This window comes from Megascapheus bottae, chromosome 15, assembly GCF_031878675.1.
Source record: "Megascapheus bottae isolate mThoBot1 chromosome 15, mThoBot2.hap1, whole genome shotgun sequence".
In the NCBI taxonomy this organism is placed as follows: Eukaryota; Metazoa; Chordata; class Mammalia; order Rodentia; family Geomyidae; genus Megascapheus; species Megascapheus bottae.
Window position 1 is genome coordinate 57,302,111 of NC_143523.1, and position 23,266 is coordinate 57,325,376.

At 42.1% G+C, this 23,266-nt stretch overlaps 1 protein-coding gene across 1 annotated transcript in view; it reads left to right on the forward strand.

Annotated features, from left to right (window-relative positions):
- Nucleotides 1-631: 631 nt before the first annotated feature.
- Nucleotides 632-23,266, forward strand: part of Bms1 (BMS1 ribosome biogenesis factor) — a 41,913-nt gene continuing 19,278 nt past the window's right edge. The window contains exons 1-13 of the mRNA XM_090346793.1: nt 632-827; nt 1,472-1,680; nt 2,569-2,759; nt 4,861-4,940; nt 7,057-7,245; nt 8,085-8,227; nt 9,252-9,373; nt 10,189-10,382; nt 11,369-11,508; nt 12,978-13,720; nt 13,930-14,031; nt 15,647-15,804; nt 22,436-22,517. Of these exons, the coding sequence (XP_090202919.1) occupies nt 1,505-1,680; nt 2,569-2,759; nt 4,861-4,940; nt 7,057-7,245; nt 8,085-8,227; nt 9,252-9,373; nt 10,189-10,382; nt 11,369-11,508; nt 12,978-13,720; nt 13,930-14,031; nt 15,647-15,804; nt 22,436-22,517 (2,320 nt within the window). The 5' untranslated portion in view covers nt 632-827; nt 1,472-1,504. The remainder of the gene's footprint in view (nt 828-1,471; nt 1,681-2,568; nt 2,760-4,860; nt 4,941-7,056; nt 7,246-8,084; nt 8,228-9,251; nt 9,374-10,188; nt 10,383-11,368; nt 11,509-12,977; nt 13,721-13,929; nt 14,032-15,646; nt 15,805-22,435; nt 22,518-23,266) is intronic.

Genomic DNA, 23,266 nt, shown 5'->3' on the forward strand with positions numbered 1-23,266 from the left:
TCAGATGGGCACCCTGCTCACAAGGACTGAACCACTGGAACCTTAAAACCTGGAACACCCCAGAGCGTTCCTGCATTGACCCCAAGCATTACTTATAAACTCGGGTCAAGTTGGCTACAGGTGGGGTGTCCCACACCCGAAATTCTAGCTACTCTAAGAGGCGGAGATCTGAGGGGCCAAGTCAGCCCCTGTCGGAAAGTCCGCGAGACTCTTACGTCTGGCAAAAGGCCAGAAGTGGAGCAGCGGCTTCAATGGCAGAGCCCTGGCCGGGGGGCCAGGACGGCGCACGCACGCGCGCACACGGCACGAGAACACCGAGGGCCCAGGAGGCTCCCCGCTCCGCCACCGGCGAAGACCGGCCTTCCAGAGGAGACAGGCACGACGACTCCGGCGTGACTAGAACTAAATGCACTCACAAGCGGCGACAGGACGAACCGACAACGTGGCTTTCGGCGGGGACCGGCAGGGTGCCCGCTGGCAGCCCAGGAGTCCCAGGGGTTTAGTGGCAGGGTGCCGGCCCCGAATTCAGGAAGGGGACGGGGCGGGGCTTCCGCCGCAAAGGCGGGGCTTCCGGGGGCGGGGCTTCCCCGGCAGCTCGACGCCAGCGCCGCCTTCCTTCCGGTTCTTCCCTCAAAGTCATTCCTCCGGAAATCTTTCTCTTCTGCCTCTTGTTTCCCACCGGCGGGCCGCATGTGCGGCAGGCTTCCGTTTCCGGTGGTGTCCATGCGGGCTTGACGGGTAGCAGTTGTGAACTGAGTAACCGCCGCGGATTCGGGGGGCGGGGGACGACGGCAGGCCGTGGAGGCTCCGAGGGGCCGGTGTGCGTGGTAAGGTCCTCCCGCCGTCCTCCCGCTCAGCTTGAACTCCCATTGGCTGTGCGGACGCGCTCGGTACCTGAGGGGGGAGTGGCAGAGTGCAGCCCGGCCTGGCGCCGCGGCCGGGAGGCCAGGGGCGGGCGACCTGGGTCCTCCACGGAGCTGTCCACTCCGGGTTGTGTGTGTCTGTGCGCGCGCTTTCCGGGCCGGAAGGGAGAGCAAGAGGAGGATGAAATACACTTCTCTGTTGGGGAATAGCTCTGTCGAAGCACAGGAGTTTGATGGAATTTCAGTTCAGGTTTAATTTCGGAGACCCCTTCATTCCTTTGGTAGAGTAGGCATAAATCATTCTCAGTTTAAAAATTAGTATTTAAAAACGCATCTTTACGCCGCTTACCGGTGGCTCACGCCTGGAATCAGGACGCTGTAATTAATCGGAGAGTCGTGGGAAGCCATCCGGGACAGGTAATTTTGTGAGTCTTATGAACAGCAAGAAGCAGAGAGTGGAGATGTGGCTCAAGGGATAGAGAGCCAGTTTCCCTAAGTATATATCAGCTTCTCCGTAGCCAGTGGCTCCAGAATTAAATAGTACTGAATTAAATAGTCCCCCTTAATTGTTAAACACTTCCCTCACCTTCCCACTCTATTCCATGTAGATTGGAATATTTGTGAGTTGATAAACAGTCACCATGGAGACCAAAGATCAGAAGAAACATAGGAAGAAGCACAGTGGACCCAAGGCTGAGAAGAAAAAGAAACGCCATCTGCAGGATCTCCAGCTTGGAGGTGAAGAAGATGCCCGTAAAAGGAACCCTAAAGCTTTTGCAGTTCAGTCTGCTGTGCGAATGGCTCGATCCTTTCACAGGTATGAATGGCTAGACTGATGGTTCTTGCATTTTATTTTGCATAATATGGTAGAAACCACTTACTGTTGACATGGAACTTTGTGGATAATTCATGATATCAAGTCCTTATGGCTTTTACAACTGTCTCAGAAGCCTTTCTCACAGAAGCTATTTTGCCTCCGGCATCTGCCTATTGGTTGCTCTATTCCTGAACTTTAAATAGTCTCTATGACAATAACTGCTTTCCTTTTTTTCCTGTATGTCTTTCCTACCAGTATAATATGAAATGTTGAAACTAATAATTAATACTAAAAATAGTCATATTTAGAGGATCTGCTGTATAGCCGCAGAACACTTAAATTTTATTGAATTGAATTCTCCCAGTAATCTTAGAAAAGAAGGGAATATTCTTGTGCTCATTTTGTGAATAAGAAATCTGGTCCAAAGCCATTTGTTCAAACTGTCATCCTAGCTACTCTGGAGGCTGAGATAGGATATGAGAATCACAGTTTAAACTCAAGCCAGGGTATTCTTCAAGGAACGAGCAAAAAGCCAGAAGAGGTAGAGCACTAACCTTGAGCAAATAAATCAAGATTCAGAACCCAGGCCCTGAGTTAAAAAAGTTCAGTGCTGGCACACATTCTCTGATTCTTGCTCTCAGAGCAAGTCATCCTCAACCATTTATCTCCAAAGAGTTTACTCTTACTTCCCTTTTTTTTCTTCTAAACTATTAAAATCAATTCAGAGTAGTCAGATTTGTTGAGTATTAGCTCTCATCTGTTATTTCATTATTGAAGAATAGTTACTAGGTTTGGGGGTCAGAAACTCATGTTAATAATTCACCATTTACTTGTATCTGTATATTGGCTATTCTTTGTTTTGAAAGTGATCTTATTTATTTAAAATAGGACTCAAGATTTAAAGACAAAAAAACATCACATTCCAGTGGTTGATCGAACACCCCTGGAGCCCCCACCCATTGTGGTAGTGGTGATGGGGCCCCCAAAAGTTGGAAAGAGTACTTTGATACAGTGCCTCATCCGAAATTTCACCAGGCAGAAGCTGACAGAGATCAGAGGCCCTGTGACAATTGTGTCAGGTGAGTGCTGACATGTAGCTCTCTTGATGTTGCCTAAAGAACATTTGTGTCTTTGTTGTTTTATTTGAATAGAAACTTACAGTAATAATGTATATCACTCTGGTTTTACTGAGTTGTCTGCCTTAGCCAACTGAGCAGAAGTGAAAAGTATTTAGCTATAGAAAGGAAAGGCATTAGTGGCGCACGCCTGTAATCCTAACTCCTTAATGAGGCTGAGATTTGAGGATCCCAGTTTATAGTCAGCCTTGGCAGGAAAATCCATAAGACTCTTATCTCCAATAAACTACTCAAAAAAAGCCGTAAACCAGGCAGGTGGCTCAAGCCTGTAATCCTAACTACTCAGGAGGCTGAGATCTGAGAGATCTGAGGATCAAGGTTCAAAGCCAGCCCAGCCCTGTTCAAAGCCCAGGCAATAAAGTCTAAAAAGTCCATGAGACTCATATCTCCAATTAACCACCAGAAAACAGGAAATGGAGCTGTGGCTAAAAAGGTAGGTTGGTGGCCTTGAGCTGAAGAGCTCAGAGACAGCACCCAGGCCCAGAGTTCAAGTTCCATGACCGGACAAACACGACAACAACAATAAAAGATGTAAGTGGTACTAGTAGAGCCCTTGCCCTGAGCAAAAGAAGTTCAAGGACAGCACCTAGGCTCAGAGTTCAGGTTCTAGGACTGGTAAAAAACCAAAAAAATGGCTTACGTAGGGCTTAGCATCCTGAGCATTTGCATTTAAAAGTAAACGTGTGCGTGCATACCTGTCTTCTTAAGGCCACATTTTTTTTTTCTTTTGTGCAGCACTGGGGTTTGACTTCAGATACTCCCACCACTGCAGATACTCCCACCACTGAGCCATACTCTGGCCACTTTTGAGATAGGGTCTTCCTGCCCACGTGAGCATCTAGACCTCATGATTATAACCAGGATGACAGATGTATGCTACCATGTCCAGCTAGAGTTTTAAACTTTTTTCCAAGCTGGCCTTTGACTTCAGTTCTTCCTATCTCAGCCTCTCAAGTTGCTAGGATTATAGATGGGACCCACTTAGTGCCTGACTTCAAAGCCACATTCTTAGGGCTCTTTTTCCTGTGAGAACTTGTTTGCTTTTGGTGATAATTGCTTTTCTGAATTTGAGGGAAAAATTAAAATATTCTACCTGTAATTTATTGTTACAATAAAAAAATAATATAGCTGGACTGAGGCCTTTATCTTTAGGATGCCTTTATTGATTATTGTAATTGAGAAATAATTATTCTGTGAAGATTCTTTTTTCCCTCACAAAGCTAGCACTCTACCACATGAACCACAGATCCACTTAAGCTTTGTGTTTCAGTGGAAATAAAAATGTTGACTCGCTGCTGAGCAGCAAGGCTATGTCACTATCAGATTTTACCTATTTGAATACTTTCTTGTTTTTTTTTTTTTTTGCGCCAGTCCTGGGCTAGAGCTCAGGGCCTGAGCACTGTCCTTGGACTTTCTCAAGGCTAGAGCTCTACCACTTGAGCCTCAGCACCACTTCTGGCTTTTTTTTTTTCTATGTATGCGGTACCAAGGAATCGAACCCGGGTCTTTATGCATGCTAGGCAAGCACTTTAACCACTAGGCCAAACTCCCGGCCCCTATTTGAATACTTTCATTTATCAGGATAGAGTTTGGTATTAATGAAAAAACCACAAAGGAAACCCAAGATGAAATTTGTGTTAGTTTTTCTGTTTTCTCCTGTAAAAACTTAACTTCTAGTAAACTATAGTGTTCTAATGGTTTTACTTCAAAAACAATCACTTAATTGAAGGTCTTGTCAGGTTTTATTTTTTATTTATTTATTTTATTGTCAGTCATGGAACTTGAACTCTGGGCCTGGGCACTGTCCCTAAGCTCTTTAGGTCAAGGCTACTGCCCTAGTCCTTGAGCCACAGCGCCACTTCCAGTTTTCTGGTTGTTAATTGGGGATAAGAGTCTCATGGACTTCATGCCCAGGCTGGCTTTGAACCCATGATCCTCAGCTCTCAGCCTCCTGAGTAGAGTAGCTAGGATTACAGGCGTGAGCCACCGTACCCAGCTTGTCAGGTTCTTTTAAAAATCAGAATATTTATCTTTTCATTTGTAGGTAAAAAGCGCAGACTCACCTTTATTGAATGTGGGTGTGACATTAATATGATGATTGATCTGGCTAAAGTAGCAGATTTGGTAAGTCAGTAGGGTCATGTGGGTTTCTAATGGAGATTATAACAATGTAATGGGTTGTTTAATTCTATTCTGAAGCGATTTTGATGATTGTCCAGCAATGAGAAGCCAGGTGCTGGTAGCTAATAATGCCTATAATCCTAGATACTCAGGAGGCTGAGAATCTAGTACTCCCAGCCACCCTATGCAGGAAAGTCCATGAGACTCTTTCCTCCTATTAACTATCAAAAAGCTGGAAGTATATCTGGCTCAAGTGGTAGAACACTAACCTTGAGCAAAAATGCTAAGGAACAATGGGCCTAAGACCAGCATAAAAACAAGGAAAGAAATGAGAAATATAATGAAAAGAAAGATACATTAGGTATGGTTGGATTGATTATAATAATTAGTGTTGCCATAATAAAAATTGGATGTACATGATGATGAAGTGTATTCTAAAATCTAAGCACTCAGATGGAGAAGATCAATGAACTTATGTCCATTAATCACTTATTGGTAAACATACAAATATATAATAACAGAAATTATTATTATTTGGGCCCTCCTTAGGCACTGAAATTAACAGCTTTTTAAATATATAAGTTATGCTTAGTAAACATAATGGCTTTATGTGTGTATGTTTATGTACACAAAAACTAGGCATTTTTGTTCTTTTTGACTAATGAAATTGAGCCACCGCCACCCAGCAGTTTGAGAATGGGTTGGGTTTTTTTTGTTTTTTTTTTTTTGCTCTGTGAGCGCGCACACACATATGTGCAAGAGAACGCAGTGGGTTTGAAAGGATCAGCCCCTTGTCTTGCTAGGTGTACTCTACCATTTAGCTACTTGGTCACCTTTCTTATACTGGCTATTTTTAGCTAGTGTCTTGCTTTATGTCTGGGCTAACCTAGACTATGGTCCTTCTATTGTGTGTCTCCTCTCCCCACCTAGGGATGATAGATGTGGATTCCTGCCCTTAATGGTTCCAGACCTTCCATTCGTAATAATGGTAAAATTAAGTACATACCATGTCCTAGTGAAGTATTCAGATTATCAATAGAAAATCTAAGTAGTATTCTGCATATGGAAGATGTGTAGACTCAAATGCATTTTGTAATTATTTCTGGTATTCTTTTACCTGTCTTTAACATTGGCATGATAGGGTGGCAGATACTTTGGTTGCTTGTTTTATATATGTATTATTTAGCCAATACTGGGGCTTGAAATCAGGGTCTTGTGCTGTTGCTTGACTTTTTTGCTCACACCTGGCAATCTATCACTTGAGCCAGGCCTCCACTCCCAGGTTTTTTTTTTTTTCATGGTTAGTTGAGAGAGAGTCTCACAGACTTGTTTGTCTGGGCTTCGTGATCCTAAGATCTCAGCCCTCTGAGGATTACAGGTGTGAGCCTGCAATGCCTAGCTGAGAGTTTTACTTCATTCATAATGGAGATTAGCACTCTTCTCTGTGTTGCCTGCCTTAATTTTGTTACATCTGATAATAGTTTTTGAAGTTAAAGAATGTCATTGAATGAATTAACAATCATTGACTCAAACCATTTTTGACTATTATGTGAAGAATGAGACATAGCTTCTCAGAAACAGAAACTCTAGTAAATTGCATACACTGTTAAGATAAACCCACCTAACTCTGTATTATGAATCTTGTATACAAATTCAAAAAATACTCCTGCTGTGGTTTTGTTTTGTTTTTCTGGTTAAAAAGTAAAAAGTGGGACTGATTTATTATTGAGTTTTTTTTTCTTTCATTTTTACTGAGTTGTTTTTCCTCGGTGATTCAGATTTTTGATCTGGAAATTTATGTTCTGGTAGACATTATCCAGCCAGAAAGTAGTGCTTTCACTGTCAAGGCAATCCCCAAGAGTCACTTGGCTGAGTCTAGAGCAGGAGTCAGCAAATTTTAAAAGGCTGGAGAGAAGCCATGCATACCTTGTGGATCAAGGACTTTCTGATGCTAATGCTTAACCCTGCACTTGAAGTGCAAAAGCACTATAGATATATGTGACTTAATGTGACTTTTGCCCATGGAGCTTTAGTTTGACCCCTGAGCCACTCTTTGTTGACCCTTGGTGTAGATGGTCTATTTGAGTAACCTTCTTGAGAAATTGTGTTCTGTTTTTAGGTGTTGATGCTCATAGATGCCAGCTTTGGGTTTGAAATGGAAACATTTGAGTTTCTAAATATCTGTCAAGTACATGGCTTTCCGAAAATCATGGGAGTTCTCACTCACCTGGACTCTTTCAAGCACAATAAACAACTGAAGAAGACAAAGAAACGGTTAAAACACCGATTTTGGACGGAAGTATACCCGGTAAGAAAAGAATGTTTTTTGTTTTTGTTTTTGTTTTTGCCAGTCCTGGGGCATGAACTCAGTGCCTGCGTACTATCCTTGGGCTTTCTCAAAGCTAGAGTTCTAACACTTGAGCCATAGCACCATTTCTGGCTTTTTCTGTGTATGTAGTACCAAGGAATTGAACCCCGGGTCTTTGCATGCTAGGCAAGCACTCTATCACTAGGCCAAACTCCCAACTCAAGAAAAGAAATTATTATCACTAGATAGTAACATTTAAAATCCTCTAGGAGACTAGAGGTGTGGCTCAAAAGGCAGAGTGCCAGCCTTGAGTGAAAAAGCCAAGTGAGAGTGGCAAGGCCCTTTGTTCAAGCCCCAGTCCCAGCATGAAAGGAGGAAAAAAAAGCAGGGGGAGGGAGGGGAGAGTTGAGCCAGAATGAAGAAACATTAATAAAGGTCTTTATTATCTATGGAATTTCTTGTATTTATCTACCCCTGGTTCTCGAAGTATTTCCCTTAAGATCCTCTTTCCCAATCTGATTTGCCTGTGTACCACTCATGGGAAACATGACTTCATAGAGTACACCAGAAGTTTCTCCTAGTTCAGAACCAAGATATGTCACACCTTTCTCTTTTCCCTTTGTCCTCCTTGAGCTGCAGAGTCCTATGTCCTGAAACCCCTTCGTGTGGTCTAAGAAACTGTTTCTATAAGGCTTTCACCTGGAAGTCCTAAAGAAGGTGACAGGCCATGTTAGGTGGCAGGTTCCCTAGTGGATTCTCTTAGGATTGCTTCTTAGGGCCTTCGTTTTGCTATAGTATTGTCATTAATCTTTTTTTTTTTTTTTCCTGTGTATGTTTAGGGTGCCAAGTTGTTTTATCTTTCTGGAATGGTCCATGGAGAGTATCAGAATCAAGAGATTCACAATCTGGGTCGCTTTATTACAGTTATGAAGTTCAGGCCTCTCACATGGCAAACTTCTCACCCTTACGTCTTGGCAGACAGGTAAAAAGATGAATGTAAATGTTTTCTTCCTGACTCATTTATATTTCAAAGCTAAAAGGATCAGGAAAAAAAAGTGAAATTAAGAAAGCACAGTGATAGCTGGGTGCTGGTGGCTGATGCCTGTAATCCTAACTACTCAGGAGGCAAAGATCTTAGGATTGCAGTTCAAAGCAAAGTCTGTGAGACTCTTATCTTCAATTAACTACCAAGAAGCCAGAAATGGTGCTGAGGCTCAACTAGTAGAGTACTATCCTTGAACTGAAGAGCTCAGGGACCACACCAAGGCCCAGAGTTCAAGCCCCAAGGCACAAAAAAGGAAGGAAGAACAGTGATAATACTCTGTGTCATCAATAGAAAAAATGCTGTGCCCTCAGGGCTTAGGAGATGTGTACAGAAACCTAGGAGCTGGGGCTAGAGGTGGAGCTCAGTGGTGGTGAGCTTTCCTCTGTTCTGTGAAAAAAGAGAGAGCAGGATGGAGGAGAGGATTTTGGAGGAGGAGAATTTTGTGGTAGTCTCATTTTCCAGTGAATTTCATCCTTGTTTGCTTCAGTCACCGATTATGCCTTTACTCTATATCCTTTTGCTTACTGGAAATATTTTTCTCAGCCTTGGAATAGTCTTCATCCTCTGCCACAATAAACTACCCAGAACATCGGTTAATGTTCTCCCATGGATGGTTATTCTGAACACGTTCTCAGCTCTCACCCTGTATGACCCTTTCTGGTGTCAGGTAGAAGATGTTATCACAGCCCACCTTAGAGAAATGGAGCTGTTTATCCTCTGGTAGATAATGAGCCCTACTTTCTGATGTGTTTTCTGACCATGCTGAATGAATGAGGTTGAATTTGTCTTTGTTTCTTGTTCTAGGGATCAAACCTGACCTTGCACATGCTACAAATAGCATCTAATACTGACCTTCACCCCAGCCCTTGAAGGAAAATGTGAAAAGTTTTCAACCCTTGAAGAAAAGCAGAAGAAATATTTACATTTATTGCTACCATATAATCATGTTTTATTTCTGTAGGATGGAAGACTTGACAAACCCTGAGGATATCCGGAAAAACATGAAATGTGATCGAAAAGTGTCTATTTATGGTTATTTAAGAGGAGCACACTTGAAAAATAAAAGCCAGATTCACATGCCAGGTATTCTTCTATTCTTATCAAAATACTCTCTGTAGAACTCTTGGGATCACTTCTTAGGGAAACTGACCACATAATCACCTTGTTGAATGAAGATATTGTTTTATTTGTCTATCTGTCCATCTATATCTATCTATCTCCATCCACTACCTATTTTTTGTACTAATGCAGGGGCTTGAATTTAGGCCTGAGCACTGTTCCTTACCTTTTTCCTCTCAAGGATGATGCCACACTTTCACTTCCAGCTTTTTTGTGGGTAATTGAAAATACAGAGTCTCAAGGATTTTTTTTTTTTTTTTTGTGGGTCATGGGGTTGAACTTGGCCTGGGTGCTGTTCCTGAGCTCTTCGGCTCAAGGGTAGAGTGTCCTGCCCTTGAGCCAAGCGCCACTTCTCATTTTCTAGAGGTTAATTGGAGATGAGAGTCTCAGGTTCTTTTGTGCTCTGACTGGCTTTGAGCCTTGATCCTCAGTTCTCAGCCTCCTAAGTAGCTAGGATTTACAGGCATGAGCCACCGCGCCCAGCTTCAAGGATTTTTCTGCCCAGACTGGGTTCATAGTCCTTAGTGCTTATCCTCTTGAGTTGCTTGGATTACATTTGTGAGCCACTTGTGCCTGGCTTATTGGAAGTTTCTGAAATAGCCCAGCTGTGTGTTGAGTAAACATTTGTGCCATTTAGCAGGAGAAGCATGGTTCTACTGTTGAGTGGTACCTGTTTAGAGTCATGATTTATTTTCCTTGGGGCTGTGGGGCATTTTTGCCAACAGTTGGCACTTGTTGATTTCTTCTCGGTTGACATAGCTTTCTGGGTTTGATCTTAGGTGTAGGAGATTTTACTGTGAGTGACGTCAGTTTCCTCCCAGATCCCTGTGCTCTTCCTGAACAGCAAAAGAAGCGTTGTTTAAATGAGAAGGAGAAGTTGGTTTATGCACCTCTTTCTGGAGTTGGGGGTGTGCTGTATGACAAAGATGCTGTCTATGTCGACCTTGGTGGCAGCCACGGTTTCCAGGGATTGGTAAGAGGAGAGTCTTGGCTGTGAATTGCTTTTCTCTATTTCTACTATTTATACACTCTGTAAAAATACAGACTTGTTATCAGGATAGTGTCCTGCCCGTCATAACCACCCTTCTCAGTTGGTGAGTCTGTGATGCCTACATGGTTCCCTGGACATGGACCAATGTTTGCCAGCCCTCTTTGGTCTTGCCCTTTTTAAAAATTCAAAATGGGGCCAGGAGTTTGGCCTAGAGGTAGAGTGCTTGCCTGGCATGCCCAAGGACCCGGGTTCAATTCCTCAGTACCACAGACATAGAAAAAGCCGGAAGTGGTGTTGAGGTTCAAGTGTTAGAGCTCTAGCCTTAAGAAAGCCCAAGGACAGTGTGCAGGCCCTGAGCTCAAGCCCAGGACTGGCAAAAAAAAAAAAAAAAATCAAAATGGTCTCCTCATTTTGCTTTTCAATATGGACTAACTGGGTTTTGTTTTTGTGCAGGTCCTGGGGCTCGAACTCAGGGCCTGTACACTATCCTTAAGCTTCAGTACTGAAGGTTAGTTCTCTACAACTGGAGCCAATGCTTTGACCTCCACCTTTTGGTTGGTTAATTGGAGATAAGAGTCTCATGAACTTTCTTGAACAGGCTGACTTTAGACTGCGATCTTCAGATCTCAGCTTCTGCGTTGATTACAGGTGTGAAGGAGACCAGTGCCTGGCTATAATTGTTTTTATTTTAATTGTTTTTCAGTTTTGAAATTTGTGACAAGATAATTTTTGTATTATAACCATATAAAAACTGAATTTAATACATTATCAGTTGTTAACTTTGGAATAGCATAATGAGGGTAGCAATTAATTTTTAGCTTTGCTAAAAGAATTTTTTCTTTCTGAGACAGTAAGGTTTACAGACATAATGCTTTAGGGTGATTTTGGTAAACTGTTGAAACAAGTGTGTCACACCAGGAACCTAGTGCTTCCCTCATTTGCCCTTTCTTGGTGTTCTTGATTGACAGGAGGAGGCAGGGCCTACACATGAACTGGTCCAGAGTCTCATTTCCACCCATGCCACCATTGATGCCAAGATGGCTTCCAGCAGAGTGGCACTTTTTACTGATTCTAAACCTCTAGAGTCAGAAGATGTAGATAACCAAGGGTAAGTCTGTTTGTTTTCTATTTTTAATTAAGAGAAGTATAGAACATTGTGAATTATTTTGCATCACTATGTGTTTTTGGTTTGTTTTGGTTTGCATGTATTTCTCAGGGATTTTTTTTGTTTGTTTGTTTGCTTGTTTTAGTCGTGAGGCTTGAACTCTGGGTCTGGGCACTGTCCCTGAGCCTCTTTGGACTCAAGGCTAGTGCTCTCCCACTTGAGCCACAGTGCTGCTTTCAGTTTCTGGTGGTTAATTGGAGATAAGAGTCTCACACACTTTTGTGCCTGGGCTGGCTTTGAACCGTGATCCTCAGATCTCGGTCTCCTGAGTAGCTAGGATTACAAGTGTGAGCCACCTACACCTGGCTGTTATCTGTGTGACTTGTATGTTACTTGCTAGTATTTTCTCAAAATAAGATAGCATGGTTTGTATTCAATAGAAGTATTCAAAATATTCCTTAAATATTACAAAGTCTTTTCCATATGCTGCTTTTAGTTTCCAAGCAGAACAATAGCCTTTTGACCTATATTTTGGTTGGCAAAGGTCTAGAGCAGTCAGGGAACTCATTGTATTGTTCAGAGCGACTCACCTAGTCTCTGAAAGTAGGTTTACTTTAGGTTGCATTGTTTACCTTTATACGTAGTGGATACATAGTAAACATTGGTTGTGCTGTTGTATTGTGCTGATTTTGTGCCTCATAATCAATCTAGAAAGATGGAGTTTTTTGTGTATGTGTACAGTTTGGGCGCAGTACCTGAGCTTCTTTTGCTCAAGGCTAGCCATCTACCACTTTAGCCACAACTTCACTTCTGGCTTTTGGTGGTTAATTTTAGATAGAGATTTACAGACTCTTCTACCTGGGCTGGCTTTGAACCACAGTCCTCAGATCTCAGCCTCTTGAGTAGTACAGGTGTGAGCCACTGGTGCCAACCAATGATAGAGATTTATCATGGCATGCATAATAACATAGCTGTAAGGACTTTACTGCGACACTGCTTTTGTATATTTTGGTTGACCTTGTCTATGCTGATACTTCCTTTTCTAACATACTTACGTGCAGAGATTTTATTTCTATGAGTGAACATACACATACACACACACCATTTATGTGTTTGAGCCTATATTTATATACTGTCTTCATGTCTGAGATATATACACTATCTGTATATTTGAACATGCATATATACCATCTTTATGTGTATCTGAGCATATATACTTACATATAACCATTATGTATAACTGAGTAATGCATATATATAATTAATGACAGGCATGCACTACTGCATCCAGCTATGAATTATGAATTGAGGGTCTCTTAAACATTGAACTGCAATCCTCCAAAATATTGTGTCATCTTAAATTATTTCTTGATGTTTTCTACTTTGCATTTGTATTGACTATTTCCATTTCTGGAGGAGCTCATGCCTGCACAAGTTGAATTTTTTTTTTTTGTCTTTATTTGGTAATTTAGGCTGTGGATGCCAAAAGAGGAGAAGCAAATGGATATGAAAACGGGCCGAGTCCGTCGGAAAGCTGTTTTTGGAGATGAGAAGGATGAGTCTGGAGACAGTGATGAAGATGATGAAGAGATGTCTGAAGATAACAGGTCAGAAAATGGCTCAAGTGATGATGAAGCAGAAGAGGAGGAGGAAGATGCTGAAACAGCCCGAGACACACATGTGACAATGAAGGGCATCAAGCGGCAGAAGCTGGAAGAAGACAGCGAGGTGGATTTGCCGGCATTTGCTGACAGTGACGATGATCTTGAGCAGAGCTCAGGGACTGAAGGGGAAGCGGAGGAAGCTGATGAAAGCAGTGAAGAAGATTCTGTAGCAGAAGGAGAGAAGGGCATTGTGGAATCGAAGGCAGTTGGAGAAGGTAGTAAGGAAGGACTGTCTGCAGCTAATCACCAAAATGGCGATCTGAATTTGGGGAAAAAGGCAGCCATTACAACCTCTGATTCTGGCCACTGCACAGCAGAAGAGGCACTGGCATCTGAAGATGAATCAGAAGAAGACTCTTCTTTCAGTTCCGATGATGAGGATGCAGAAAGCTCAGAGGGTGGTAGGGGAAAGCTTGCAAAGCCTTCTCATGGGGCCAGTGTGCAAGAACTGGGGTTGGAGAACTTAGTTGATCAGACCAGTGATATTGAAGATTTACTCAAAGAGGAAGAAGATTACAAGGAAGAAAACACTGGTCCCACAGAAACTTCTGGTGAGTACCTGCTGCTTCTGGAAACCTGGCACTTGAGGGTTGTGCCAGTAGGATATGCATATTTGCATTCTGCTCTGGGATTTTGTTGACTCTCCAGATGCTGATAGGGAATGGATTGGATTTTAGGCTGAACAGAAGCTATGAGCCTGAAGAAGGGAGGGGGACCAGCAGGTGGGTGTAACTGATGGGATGTTGGCATGGTCTTTCAGGTGCCCTCAAGTGGAAGGAAGACCTTTCCAGGAAGGCAGCGGAGGCCTTCCTGAGGCAGCAGCAGGCCACTCCAAACCTCCGAAAGCTTGTGTACGGAACAGGTAAAGAACAGATCAGAAGTGGAAGTGAGTTCCACTTTTAGTTTTAGGGTCTTTTCTGAACAGGAGATAGAGATTTTGGTCAGAAGCTTAATTTTATGCTTAGCAGATTTTTGTTATTTTTGTATACTTTTTTGGGGTTTTTTTGGGTGCCAGTATGGACTTTGGACTTAGGGCCTGAGTACTGTCTCTTAGCTTTTTTCACTGAAAGCTGGCATTCTACCACTTAAGCCTCACCTCCACTTCAGTTTCTTTGGTGGTTAGTTAGAGATAAGACTCTCACAGACTTTTCTGCCATCTTCAAATCATAATCCTCAGAGCTCAGCTTCCTGAGTAGTTAGGATTTCAGACATGAGCCACCAGCACTTGGCTTTGGCAGATTTTTTTTTTTAACTTGCCATATCTTAAGGACTGCAGACTGTGCATATTAAATAGATTTATAAGTTTGGCATGAAAATTTTGATAATTCTGTTGATTGTGTCATCTCGTAGTCCTTATGTCGTAAAGTCCTTTATGAGAATTTTTTTTGTAGAGTTGAATGCCAGGAAATTATTTTTGCCTATGAAAAAGCCATGTTTCCATTTCTGAGAATGAGAACCGGTGTTACACAATCTGTTTTCCAATTTTATAGTTTATTAAACTTATCTGTGTGTTCTTTTGGAAAGAACAGACACAACAGAATAAGGCAGAAGTAATTATCAACTGGAAAGTTTCATATGAGGCTTCCTGCTTTTCACAAGAAAAGACAAGCGTCTGATTGGAAGATTGATGTATACTGATTTTGCCTTAGATTTTACTTAATGAGTAGAAATTATCAACACTCTTCACAGAAACTATTCTAGATGTTTTTTCTGTAATAGAACTTGAGCTAAGGGCCTTATACTTGTGCCCTGGACTCCAGTCCTTTTTACATTATTTTTGGAATTTGCACTTATGCTTAGGCCACCTTGGACTATAATCTCCCATTACTACTTCCTAGGTAGCTGGCATGATGGGCACATGCCGACATGCCTAGTTTTGTTGGTTGAGATGACATTTTGTGAATTTTTTTTTTTGCCTGGACCAGCCTCAAAACATAATCCTCCCATCTGTTTTTCCTGAATAACTGGAATAGACTTGAGTACCATACCCAGTTTTCTCCATGCTAATTTAAAACTCTGCCTCCCCTTCTCCAGACCCCAGTGTTGGGATTTCCTTTATGTTTTCTTGGCTGGTGCCTTGCAGAAAGGTAAATCCTGTGGACATAACCTTGGCCTTTCTTGTTAGAGGCTGAGCTGCTCATGGCATCTCTGACTCAAGGCCATCAATAAATTGATCACAAAGGGAGAATCTCATCCCCTGAGTTCTAGGGTTTATGATCTGATAGGTTGGAGATGCTGAGCTCTGATAGAATTGTTTTAATTAATTTTTTTTTTTTCCTGCCAGTCCTGGGGCTTGAACTCAGGGCTTTAGCACTGTCTCTGAGTTTATTTACTCAAGGACAGTAATCTACCACTTGAGCTACAGCACCACTTCTGGCTTTTTCTGCATGCTAGGCAGGCACTCTACCAGTAAGCCACATTCCCAGACCTCTGATAGAATTTTTATCTTCACCTTTTTTTCATGGTGGTGTGTTTAGTGACAGAGAACAGTGAAGAGGAAGATGGAGATACAGGAGAAGAACTTGGAGGGCTCTTTCGTGTCAGCCAGCCTGACAAGGGTTGTAAGCATAAGGCCAACTCTTTGGACTGCTCCAAATTTCTTGTGGAAGCGCCACATGATTGGGACTTAGAGGAGGTAAGTTGTGTGGTATGTTGACTGTCTTATAGTGTAAAGAGGCTCAGTGGTAGGGAGCTTGTCTCAGGGCCTATGTGAGGCCCTAAGTTCCATTTCTAGCACTACAAAAAGATTTTTTTTTTTTTTTTAGTGTTGGCCTGGGGATTGAACTCAGGGTCTGGGCAGTGTCTCTGAGCTTTTCTTCTCAAGGTTGGCACTCTACCACTTGAGTCACAGCTCCATTTTTGACTTTTGGGTATTTAATTGAAGATAATATCACAAACTTTCCTGTCCAGGCTGGCTTTGATCCTCAGTCTTCAGATCTCAGCCTCTCAAGTAGCCAAGTAGCTAGGATTACAGGTGTGAGCCTCTGGCACGGGGCCAGGGATTGTATTAGAAGAACATAATCTGATTTCAGTATTACTTAACCTGTCATTGGCTTAGTTTCAAATATCAGAGTATCTCACGCATCCTGAATTAGTAATGTGTTCTGAGTGTCATGGAACCCTGGGAAAATGTCATGGAACAGAGGAATGTGTTGGATGTTGTTAACATGGATAACAGTATTTCTCTTGAAATACTGAGCAGAAGTTCTTAATCATAGGAAAGATTTTGTCTTCTAAGTGGGGTGCACCCAGTGTTCTGAAATTCACTTGTAATTTCTTCTCCCTGACACCTGCCAGGGTTATACTCCAAGCTTGTAACTTTCTAGTGACACTGAAATTCAGTCACTTCTTAAGTTTACCAAAGCTTAATCCTTTCCTAAATCTGCATATACACCTCCCACCAGACATTTTCTCTTTTGGAATGTTTTGTCTGATCTTTATGATCTCACCATAACAATAGTAATTTACTGTATATACTTTGACCTGTATGAAATCTTGTGTGTGTGTCTGTGTGTGAGTGTGTGTGTGAGAGAGAGAGAGAGAGAGAGAGAGAGAGAGAGAGAGAGAGAGAGAGAGAGAGAGAGAGGGAGAGGGAGAGAGAGGGAAATAGTATTTGGATTCGAGGTCTAACCACTTGCTAGGCTGATGTTCTACCACTTAAGTCTTGCCTCCTACCTGTTTTTTGTTGTTGTTTGGGGAAGGAGAGGCACCAGTCTTGGGGCTTGAACTCTGGTCCTGGATGCTGCCCCTGAGCTCTTCAGCTCAAGGCTACCGCCCTACCACTTGACCATAGCATCATTTCCAGTTTTCTAGGGGTTAATCAGAAATAAGAGTCTCATGATCTTTAGTGCCTGGGCTGCCTTTGAACCATGATCCTCAGATCTGAGCCTCATGAGTAGCTAGGATTATAGGCGTGAGCCACCGTGCTCGGCAATTTTATTTTATTTTCCCCCCAAAAGAAAAACGTTGAGAATGGTTTTCCAAAAGTGACTTGTTCAGGAGAGTGATCCCATGACTATCACAGGAGTTTGTTCCATAAACCTCTGTGATAGGTAAAAATCTGCAAAGGAGCAGCATTAGCCAGTCCTGTGGCTTGAATTCAGGGCCTGAGCACTGTCCTTGGGCTTTCCTCGAGGCTAGTGCTTTACCACTTGAACCACAGCACCACTTCGGTTTTTTCGATGTATGTGGTACCAGGGAATTGAACCCAGCCAGATCTTCGTGCATGCTAGGCAAGCACTCTACCACTAAGCCAAACATCTGGCCCTATATTTGTTTTATTATTTATGTGTGTGTGTGGCTTTATAAATCCTCTCCTTCTTATTAACCTTTCCAATACTTTTTTTTTTTTTTAATTTTTTTCACCAGTCCTGGGACTTGAACTCAGAGGCCTGACCTCTGTCCTTGGTCTTTTTCCTCAAGACTAGAGCTCTACCACTTGAGCCACAGCACCACTTCGGGCTTTTCTATGTATGTGGTATGTCTTTGTCCATGCTAGGCACTTTATCACTAGGCCAAAGCCCCAGCCCCAACACTATAAACACTTCATAGCTCCCGAACCCCTTTCTATACTCTTAAACCTATGTAATGTTAACAATTTACAAAATTCTATATGGGGACTCACCAGTGAAGTGTGCTACAACATAAATGATGAAGATCATAAATTATGTAGTTGTGCAATGCTGTTGGCAATAAAGGTAAAGATGATGAGATGAATGTACTGCAAAGCCAAGAAGAGCACTGCAGCTCTGCTAAAGGCATCACTGCATCAGGCACTTGCTTCATCAAGATGGTGCGGTATCTTCACGCTGGGCTGTAACTTCTGTCTCCACTAAAGGTATATGAGGCCTTTGTCCGTTGTATGGTTGGTGAAGATCTTCTCCCATTCTGTAGGCTTCCTAATTAATTTACTAGCTATGTCCTTTGCCAAACAAAAGCTCTGCAGTTTAATGCAGTCCTACTTATCCAGCCTTTCTCTGATTTGTTGTGATTCTTGGTCCTTATTAAAAAAGTTTCGACCTGTGCCAAGGAGGCCTAGTGTATCTCCTATTCCTTCTTGTAAAGTTTTCAGTGTGTCAGCTTTTACCTCGAGGTCTTTGATCCATTTGGAGTTGATTCTAGTGCAGGGTGACAAAGAAGGTTCCAACTTTAGTTTTCTGCAGGTGCTTAACCAGTTTTGCCAGCACCACTTGTTGAAGAGGCTGTCTTTCTTCCATTCTATTTTTTTTGGCTCCCTTGTCAAAGATTAGGTGGCCATAGGTCTGTGGTTTAATATCTCGGTCCTCATTTCTATTCCATTGGTCTTCAGGCCTGTTCTTGTGCCAATACCAAGCTGTTTTGAAAATTATAGAGTCTAAAGTTTGGTATTGAAATTCCTTCTGTGCTGTTCTTCCTGCTAAGAAGTGTTTTTGCTATACGGGGTCTTTTATTATTCCATATGAAATTTTGGATTGCCTCTTCTATTTCTTTAAAGAATGACATTGGGGTATTGGTGGGTATTGTAACTGTTGTCTTCAAGTGATAAATGCAGTCATGGATAGTTGCAGGCCCTACTTTTTCTTCTGAATGAGAAAATTTTTATAAACTGACATGCCACTCTCAACTGTATTTACGAAGTACAGCATCTGGAGGTCCCATTCTTCAGCTACTCACCGAAGTTCTTTGGCCATTCTGACCATGGTTACAAGAAAATCTAGTGTTAGGCCAAGTTCCTTTTCTTCTCTTCTCTACCCATAGTACATCTTGTTCCTTATCCTCTTGTTCTGCTGACATCATCTCATGTTAAAAACCTATTCAGAGCTGGGCGTGGTGGCTCACGCCTGTAATCCTAGCTACTTGTGGCTCACGCTTGTAATCCTAGCTACTTAGGAGGCTGAGATCTGAGGATCAAGGTTCAAAGCCAGCCCAGGCACAAAAGGACTTGAACTTCTTATCTCCAATTAACCTCTAGAAAATGGCTCAGGGCAGGCAACAGCTTTGAGCTAAAGAGCTCAAGGACAATGCCCAGGCCCAAGGGTAGGGTGGTAGCCTTGAGCTGAAGAGCTCAGGGACAGTGCCCAGGCCACGTTCAAGCCCCATAACCCACATAAAAACAAACAAGAAACCCTATTCACACTTACAGCCCTCTTCCTCTATGATGGATTTGAAAATGTTCACATACTTCTCAACTCCAGCTTTATCCACAGAGACATCCTCTCCATGCAGAGAAATGTTCTTGAGTCCAAAGCCTCTCTTGAAATTTGTTAAGCCAGTCTTGGCTGAATGGGGTTGGTCTTGTGGGAGAAGCACTTGATGGTGCTGCTTCTGCATTGTCCTCCTTGACTTCATCCTCTTTACTGTTGTGAACGTCCATGCTTTCCGCAAATTGATCCTAAAGTTTCTTGGCCTTCATCCACATGGAGTTAGTATGCAGTGAGAGTGTATCCAGAGGGCTAGTGAACATTCCATTCTCACAACGGCCCTATTGCAGGAAGTGACAGCCTTCTTTCTATTCATGTTAAAGTCATGAAATAAATGAAAACTATGAAAATTTTACAAAAATTCACCACCACACAGCAACATTGTGGGCGCAATGTTCAGATGTCAATGTGAAATGGACAAAGAGAGAGGCTGAACATACATGGGCACAGTGCAGGAGTGCAAACAGACCGTTGCTAGGGTCGCCGAGCCAGTCAGCGCCCAGGTTACAGAACACTGTGCTATGGTTGGTCGCCTTCTATTCCATCATTCAGTGGTGTACTGTGTACAGTCTGACACTGGCAAACTTCCACAAGTGGTAGTGGCAAACTGCATTTCCATTGTGTATAGTATGATATTCATCAGCTGATGAATACATACTGTATTTTAGTTCAGTTTACTATTTTATTTGAATTAACATTTTTATATTGTTTTGAATTTTTAAAAATAATTAAAATAAATATATACCACAAAATCCTGCGATATAAAGAAAACTCCATGATACAGAATTAGATACAGTTTTTTAAAACCCCTGATTCAGTGAAGCTGCAGTAAGTGAACCAGAATTCCTTTCCTTCCTTTCTCCTTTTTTCCTCCCTATCCCTTTCTTTCTTATCCCCCTCCCCCTCCCTATCTTTCTCCCTTCCCTTCTGTTTCCTTTCCTTTCCCCGTCCTCTCCCCTTCCCTTTGTGGATCTGGGGTTTACTAAGCAGGTACTGTATCACTTGAGCCTTACACCTATCTTTTTGTTTTGTTTTGTTCTTGTTTTCAGATAAAATCTTGGCTTTCGTTTGTGGAAGCCTCAGATTTCAATCCTCCCATTTATGCTATCTCTTATAACAGATTACTGGCACACACTACCATGCCTAATTTGTTAACATGGATTTTTTGTTTGTTTGTTTTGGATGGATCATGGAACTTGAACTCTGGGCCTGGGTGTTGTCCCAGAGCTCTTCAGCTAAAGGCTAATTTTATACAACTCGAGCCCCAGTGCCACTTGACACTTACCGTTTTCTGGCAGGTTAATTGGAGTTTCATGACTTTCTTGCTCAAGTTGGCTTTGAACCACGATCCTCAGATCTCAGCCTCCTGAGTAGCTAGGATTGCAGGTGTGAGCAACCACTGTGGTGCCAGCAACATAGAGAGTCTTTTTGCCCTGGCTGGCCTTGACATTTGGTCTTCCTGATTTCAGCCTCATGATGAGCTGGGATTACAAATATGAACCACCACTCTCAACAAAAAACACTGATTTGTTTTACTAGCAGATGCTTTTAGCATCATGATCTTCATGCATTGCTGCAAATTATGGTTTCTGGGGTTTTCCAGAGGTGAAGATAGGACTTGATTTTCAGTTTATAATCAGCACTAAATCTTACATCTGTATCAATTTTCCCTCTGTAAAGTTAAGTTATTCCCTGGTTTATCTTTTTTTTGGGGGGGGGGGGCAGTCCTGGGCTTAAGCTCAGGGCCTGAGCACTGTCCTTGGATTTTTCTCAAGGCTAGAACTCTACCACTTGAGCCTCAGCACCACTTCTGGCTTCTTCTAAGTATGTGGTACCAAGGAATCGAACCCGGGTCTTCATGCATGCTAGGCAAGCACTCTACCACTAGGCCAAACTCCCTGCCTCCCTGATTTATCTTAAAGATAAAAAGAAATTAGAAAGTCATAGAACATCTCATTTGATTTCTCCCATATTACTCACACTTTATTCACATTACAGTAGTATTATACCATATTACAAATGTTTCCCTATTTATTTATTTATTTAATTTTGCCAGTCCTGGGCTTGAGCTCAGCGCCTGAGCACTGTCCTTGGACTTTCTCAAGGCTAGAGCTCTACCACTTGAGCCTCAGCACCACTTCTGGCTTTTTTCTATGTATGTGGTATTGAGGAATCCAACCTGGGTCTTCGTGCATGCTAGGCAAGCACTCAACCACTAGGCCAAACTCCTGGCCCCTTCCCTAATATTTATGTCTCTCTTTTTCTTATTTTCTTAATTTCTCTCTTTATTTCTTTCTGAGCTTGAACTCAGGGCCTGGGTGCTATCTCTGAGCTTTTTGCTCAAGGTTAGTGCTCTACCACTGAAGAACCATTACTCTGGTATTTTGGTGGTTAATTGGAGATGAGAGTCTCATTGACTTTGCTGTGCAGGTTGTGCTTCAGACCACAGTCTCTAAATCTCAGCCTCCTGAGTAGCTAGGATTACAGGCAGGAGCTACCACTTTTCATAGGTGGCTGTATGTTTCACATTTCTGCCAGTAGAGTTTGTCACCCTGCCTTTGCTTATATCTTGTAATCTATTTGATTACATTTAGTTACTTAGTTTATATATTACTTATATTAGTCATAAATTAGCATTTAGTTACTTAGTTTATATATTCTGATTACCTTATCAGGTACACGATCTATTTGGAAATATTTTTTTGCTATTCTCTAGGCATTATGTTGTCTTGTACACATGATAGCTGTGGGTTAACAATAGAGAGAACACTTTGTAAAATCCTTTCTTCCTGCATTGCCTTAGACATGTTGAAACTTTACAAATTAGTGTATTAATAAAATCAGAGTTTTGCAAGGTCCATGAGCTCAAAAGTGTTTTTCTAAATTTCACTAGTGTGACTTTTTTGTTTTATATTAATGGTTATGTTGTCACTGTCACAGGTAAGTGCTGTCAAGGTCATGCAGAATGAGACTGCTCAGGAAAGGGCAGTAAGCACAACTGGAGGACAAGCTTTCTTAAGGTACTAACTTAAGGCAGGAAGCAGTTCTTAGATGCAAGTCAGCTATGTGCTGTTCTTTCTGTGTAAGGTCATGAACAGTATCAGAGATTGCTTTGTCACTGGGAAGTGGGAAGATGATAAAGATGCAGCCAAGATCCTAGCAGAAGATGGTAAGTAAGGGGCTTTTCTCTTGTATCTTATAATTAAGTACAGGGGAACTCTGACTGGTCTTCATATCTTCAGCAAAGTACCTTCCCTCTTAATGGTCTTGTTTCTCCCCTTATTTGGCTTACTTATTAGATAATTTCTTCTAAAGAAAAGTGAAAGGCTTTCTGTAAATTTTGTTTAAAATAGTATTTGTATGTATTAGAATTATGTACTCAATTTTTCTTTTGATAAGTATATTCATTTGAGAATATTTAGGGTTAAAAAGCCCATACCAGATTCCCAGCATTGTTTAAAAAAAAAAAAAAAAAACCAAGGAGATCCCCCTTGCCTCGCCCCCTTCTAGTCACTTAAGAATTGTTTGCATAGCTGGGTGTACGATTGCTGGGTTCAGCCCCACAAGTCTAGCCACTTGGATATAGAAATTGGGAGGATCATAGATGAGGCCAGGTCAGACATATACGTGAAGCCCTTTTTCAACCAAAACCTGGGTACAGTGACCACACCTGTCCACTCAGAAAAAGAAGAGTCTAACAGAGAGAGAATCATAATGCTAGGTGGGCTAACTTAGGCAGAAAAGCTGGATGTGGTGGCACACAACTGTCATCTCAGTTACCTAAGATAAGTGGATCCAGGTCCAAGTACATGCCCAGTCAGGAAGTAAGAATCCCTGTCTTAAAAAAAAAAAAATAGCCCATGAGGCATGGCTCACAGGTAGAATACCTGCCTAATAAGCACCAAGCTGTGAGTTCAG